This window comes from Gossypium hirsutum, chromosome D01 (genome assembly GCF_007990345.1).
Source record: "Gossypium hirsutum isolate 1008001.06 chromosome D01, Gossypium_hirsutum_v2.1, whole genome shotgun sequence".
In the NCBI taxonomy this organism is placed as follows: Eukaryota; Viridiplantae; Streptophyta; class Magnoliopsida; order Malvales; family Malvaceae; genus Gossypium; species Gossypium hirsutum.
The window spans coordinates 25654409-25660595 of record NC_053437.1 but is presented as its reverse complement, the minus strand read 5'-3'; the positions used below and the strand labels follow the sequence as shown (position 1 = coordinate 25660595).

Below are 6187 nucleotides of genomic sequence, written 5' to 3'. Positions count from 1 at the left end.
TTTGTATCGGACATGGGTGCTTAGGGGAAAATGAATAGTCTAAGGTAACATGGCGGTACTTTGGAATAGAAGTGTAAATAAGATATTGGTACTCGTAAACTACTCGAGTTCTATTCGAAGAAATTTTAAATTTGATTCGATAATATTATCAAGCTGAGCTCGAGTTCAAGCATCTCAAGTTATTGATCGAGTCAAATTTGAGCTTAATAATACTTGACTCGAACAAATTACGAGCCTCATCGAGCTTTTTATATTTTTATATTATTAAATATGTTATTAGCTTGAGTATAAAAATTGATAAACAAGCTTAACCAAGCTTGAAATCAATTATATCTCAAACTTAGCTCGAACTTAAAAATAAATATTTAATTGAGCTAGAGCTTGACAGTATTTAGGTTAGGTTGGGCTCGACTCAAAACACCCCTGTTATGGAACACCTACTATTCCATAATTGCAGGGCAAAGGTTCCCACCAGCATTGCTGAACTGCAAGTCTCTAACAATACATAATATCACATTTAGTAAAAGAAAATAGGGCCTATAAATTGCACCATTATTCAATCAAAGATCAATAGTGAAAGAACTTGCTGACTTGACATTGCTCCATAAATCATAAATTTACATAATCATCTATGTGCTAGTTAGAACATGAAAACAATCTAAATTCTACAAAACCAAATAATTAACCACTACAACAATACCTGCAAATTCCACCCAACATTACAGAGTTTCAACCTCAATCATATTTGTCCTCCATTCATAAAAATCATCCAAAACTCTTGCATTATGGTGTCAGGTTCCTTCTAAACCAAAGCTACAAAAACGATAATTCAATACCTATCAAACTTCACAGCGGATTCTTCCTTGGCCTCCCTCTCTTCCTTGGGGCGAAATCAGACGCATCCCCACGCGAAACCCCTGATACCACCTTGGTGGCGCTTGTAGGAGCGGCTGGTGGTGGTGGGGCAGGGGCAGGAGGAGGGGCGCTTGGTGGCACATTACCTCCATTTCTTTCATTCTCCTGCTGCACCCCCGGAAACATAGGAGGCATCCAATTCGTAAACCCGGTCGGCTGTTTTCCTCCACCGTCCTGGCTTCCAGATACAAACCCTAACGGGAAAAATGCCCAGCAACAGTAATAAGCTTCTTGACCCGGAACCAGCGGGGGCAAAGTCGGAATCAGAACCGCATGGAAAGCTCTCTCGCAATTCTGGCACCTTAAACAACAACCTTCATAAACCCTAGGATATTCAAATAACCTATAACAGTACGGACACGCTGTCCAGAATGTTGACAATCTTGACCTTTGATTCTCATTTTGGGTCTTAGAGGGCGGGCGATGTTGCGACTGCTCCTGATTTTGCCCTTTTCTCGTGACGGGTAATTTCCCGGCTTGATTCGAACGATCGCCGGGGCTGCTTAAATCAATCTTCGTGTACAAGCCCAATTCTTTGTCGTAAAGAGATTTCTTAGAGATGTTCGATAAAACAGCCCATGCATCAGCTACGAGCTTAAACGCGTGATCGGCGGAAGGGAACTTGTTTTTGTCTGGATGGAGAAGGAGAGCTAGGCGACGATACTGTTTCTTGATGAGATCATTGTCTTCAGATCGGCGATCGATTTGTAATATGGAGTACCAATCGTGTTGATTGTTTATTCTTTTCTCGGCGGCGAGGAGGACGTCGACGACGGCCAGAATCTGATCAGAACCGTCCAACAGAGGTTCAGTTTCTTGGGCTAAGATTGCAAACTCTCTGGAGCCGTTGAAATCACGATTTTGTAGAAGCTTCTCGGCAATTCCTAGAAGGCGTAGGGCTTCAGCTCTGCTGCCGTTTTCTTCCATTTCCAAAGGGTAGCTAATGGTCAGTTTGGAAGGTGATAAAACGATGGGATTTTTATTTTTATTTTGAAGGAGTTTACAGGATTGGGTTTAGCTTTTTCCTTTAAATTACAAAGAATTTCAAGAGGGTAGGAGGCAGACTGGGTGTTTTTGGTCTTTTCCGTATTAATTTTAGATTATCCAACAATAAATTTGTAAGGAAAACTCAAAGTAACTGCGTTGTCTTTTAAACTCTGTTGTGATTTTGGTAAGGTTCAGTGGGTGAGAGTTAAGAAACGGCGATCAATGTATTAGATTTTTGAGTTTTTTCCCCAAGCAAGTTGCTCAAGAATCCCGTTAATGCAATTTCTGAATTTTTAATGTAATTAGTTTCTTTTTTTCAGATAGATGTTATTAATTTAAGTTCAATTCCTCTTCCATTTACGTTTTTATTTTTTATTTCATGTTATTCTAATTTTTTTTATTTTTAATTAATATTTTTAATATATCAACTCCCTTAATTGATTTCATCATTGAGACCAACTTCAATTCCCTCCTTCTAAACATATTTATAATTTTAATTTTATGTTGTTTTAAGTTTTTTTAATTTTTAATTAATAAACATATTATTTTTAAATTTTTTATTTTTAATTCATCTTTTTAATTAATAATTTTTTTATTCATAAAATCAAATAATTATTACAAATATGATTATTTTTAGTAAACATAATTTTTATATGTGTAATATTTTTGTATTATATATTTTTGTACGTGTATTTAAAATATTTCACATATAAACATAATGATATTTGAAATAATTAATTGAAATATTTCACATATAAAAATATTCGAAATAACATGCCCACAATATAGATGAAAAGACAATGATATTTAAAATATTATATATATAAAAATAATAATTATATTTGAAATAATTATTTCATTTTATAATATTAGAAATCATCATATCCACAATATATATGGAGAAAATAAATATTTGACATATAAATACTATATAAAAAGAAAAATATATAAAAAATTTAGTTGATGTTTATATTATATATAAAGGAATTATTAGTTTCAAATATTTTTAACATAATGATATATGTACAATATATATTTTTATTATATAATTACATATTTATTATTTAATTTTATGAATAAAAAAGTTATTAATTAACAAGATGAATTAAAAATAAAAAATTTGAAAACAATCTATTTATTAATTAAAAATAAAAAAGGCTTGAAGTAATATGAAATACAAATTATAAATGTGTTTAGAAGAGGAACTAACCTGAGACTCAAAGATAAAATAATTATTATTTAACCATTTAACCAAATGAGCTAATATGTTAAAAACATTCATTAAAAGAAAAAAGCTTTAAATAATATGAAATAAAAAATATGAATTTGAGCGGGAGAGAAATCAAACTCGGGAGTCAAGGACAAAACCATTAACATTTAACCATTTAACCAAATAAACTAATTATATTAAAAATGTCAAAAATTACATCCAGCTAGGTGCACTTTCAAACACTCTCTCCAAAAGTGGCATATTTCATTAAAATTTCAAAAAATTGACTTATTTGGTCAATAAACTTTTTTTTGGCATATTTAGCCAAAAATTTAATTAAAAGTATATTAAATTACCAAATAAAACCATTTTTTAAATTACGAAATTAGGCTAATTTTTTGAAAAATTACGGGAATGGGTTGCTTTTGATAAAACGCTTCCAGCTGAAGTCGTTTTCAGGGAAAACTTAGAAAAACACTTCCAACTAGAAGTATTTTTCCACTCTGACCAATAAAACACACCCAGCTCAATGCGTTCCCCCCTCCCAACAGTCACTTCCAACGACTATTTTAAATAGACGTTGCCCCCTACCCAACGGTAAAACAAACTATAACCCCCTACTAATTTCTCACATTTCTCTTTTAAATTTCTCAAATTTCTCAATCCACTCTAAAAAATCTCTCAAATTCTCTCTTAATTTTTTTACTAAAATTCTATTTCTATCTAAATTCTATTTTTATTATATTTTTTTAATATTTTCAAGAAATACTTTTTTTATTAAAAATTATTTCGTGTTCTATATAATTTAGCAATGGTCGGGTCTATAATTCGTCATGATAACAAGCACATCTCCGTCAATCAAATGCAAATGGTAACAATAAATTTTAATCTTGTTTAAAAAAATTATTTCATTATTATATTTTAACTTAATATTTTTATAATTTTGACGTAAATAGGCGGAAGATCGAATTTTACAATGTCATATTCGTAATCTACCTAGTCCTCCATCACTGTTGACCGAACCATACTTGAGGGAAGCCAGTTTTTGGCACGTAGGCTTTGTAGGTCGGGGGTGTAAGTTGGACCCGAAACTCATAAGTGCGTGGTGGAGAGATGGAGGCCTGAGATGCATATATTCCATCTTCCATGCGGCGAGTGTACTATCACTCTAGAAGATGTGCATTTACAGTTGGGGTTACCCGTGGACGGGTCAGTAGTCACCGGGTCTATTTAGTTTGCTAATTGGAGAGTTGTATGTGGTGATCTTTTGGGTGGGGCTCTGGAGGCAATTTACGAAAGTCGAATCGAAATGGCTTGGATACAAAAAAAAATTGCGAGGCTCGATGAGGATTTGACTGAAGTCCAAAGAGAATGATACGCTCGGGCGTACATCCTTTAGTTCATCGGAGGTATCTTGATGCCGGATAAGTCACAAAATCTCATCCATCTACGGTAGCTGCTGAAACTTGTCAATTTTAGAGGAGCCGGTGAACTTAGTTGGGGGTCCACCGTGTTGGCAACATTGTACCGGGAGATGTATCGGGTGACGCAACCAGGAAAAATCAAAATTGATGGTTGCCTTTTACTACTACAATCATGGGCTTGGTTTTGGTTTTCTTTTTTTTTGTCTTAGAGCGAACTACTCGTATACATTCTCACTCGTAACAAGGTAAAATTCAGTAGATATTACCATGATTAAATTGATTTAAATTAAAATTATTATACTAAGAAGTTATTTAAATAGGTGGAACCATGCACTGAGTCACGTGAGATTACCTACTGAGCTTCAAGACATACAACTTCTATTAGACCAACGATCAAAAGTGGATGTATGTATTTATTTAATTTTGAACTATATACAAACAACATTGCTGATAACTAATATTATAGTTTGAATGGACACAATACGAGGATCTGGCAATTCGAAAAGTAATTCTTAAGGAATTTTTGTGAATCCCAACGCTTGGCACCTAAAGGTCCAATTGATAGTGTACACTACCGTCGAGATGCATGAGATCGATAGAGTGTTATGGCAGTTCGGATTCTGAAAGTCGATTCCCTTGGCACCTCAAGACCTTGATAATCTGCATCCTATCGATTTGCGGTGACCGAATGAGAATTTACCAGTATTCCAGTCCCAACATATCAATATGTGGAATATTCGGTATGATTTTTTACCTACTCGCGAACCTATTATCATTCTGGAGTTAGCATGCAATCCGGATTACATGCTATGGTTTAGGATCTATGGCAAGCCATATTTATACAGGGAATAAGGGAGGCGTCGGCATCCCCATACGAGTAGGCCATAACGGCCACCTTTAAATCTAATGGCTAGCGAGATGGGTCCATCATTAGCACCTATGTAAGAACCGGCATCAATAACCTTAGCACTGATTCACACACCACCCTCATTTAGTAAGTACTGTCTTATTCTGGTGCTTATTCTAACCCTATCATCTTCATACAAGCACCATATGTTACACCATATTTTTTTGCTTCTAGTCCTATGTTAAATTAGACTCTTAGACATCCATCCTTGATGTTTTACACATCCGGGACATCTTCTTTCCCCATCATGCTGACGTCGAAGACGATGTATAGGCCATTTATGTATTAGGCACCAGCAAAGATTCCACTCGTTATCCCATCAGTGTATAAGACTCAACATATTTATGCTTATTCACCATTTGTGACGCAAACACCTTTAGGATCTTTGTTCTACCAAGGTGGGTCATCTTCCTAACCACCTTTCCTAGACCAGAGAATACACAATGGCAACCGAGAATACAATGATCGCAATCAATTGAAGGCAAAGAAGTGGAGCAACCGAGACCACAACCCTGCCCAAGGGTTGAACCAATAAGGAATCTAACGCGTAACCATCGACCACCCCGATGTGAGACAGATTCTGGCCGGGATATGCACTGATTAATTTTATCCTTGTATCGAACATTTATTATTATGTTTTTATAGGAATATTTGCTAGTTGATATTTATTATCATTTTACAAAATGAACATTGTAATTTTTTTATAATTTCACAAAATGAAAAGTTGATATTTGTTATCATTTC

The 6187-nt window shown here is 34.5% G+C and overlaps 1 protein-coding gene across 1 annotated transcript; it reads right to left on the bottom strand.

Moving 5' to 3' along the window:
• Positions 1 to 574: 574 nt before the first annotated feature.
• Positions 575 to 2104, bottom strand: LOC107922607 (J domain-containing protein DDB_G0295729). Its single transcript, XM_016852716.2, has one exon. It carries the CDS (start codon positions 1840 to 1842, stop codon positions 847 to 849), a length of 996 nt encoding a protein of 331 aa, XP_016708205.1. The 5' UTR covers positions 1843 to 2104; the 3' UTR covers positions 575 to 846.
• Positions 2105 to 6187: the final 4083 nt, after the last annotated feature.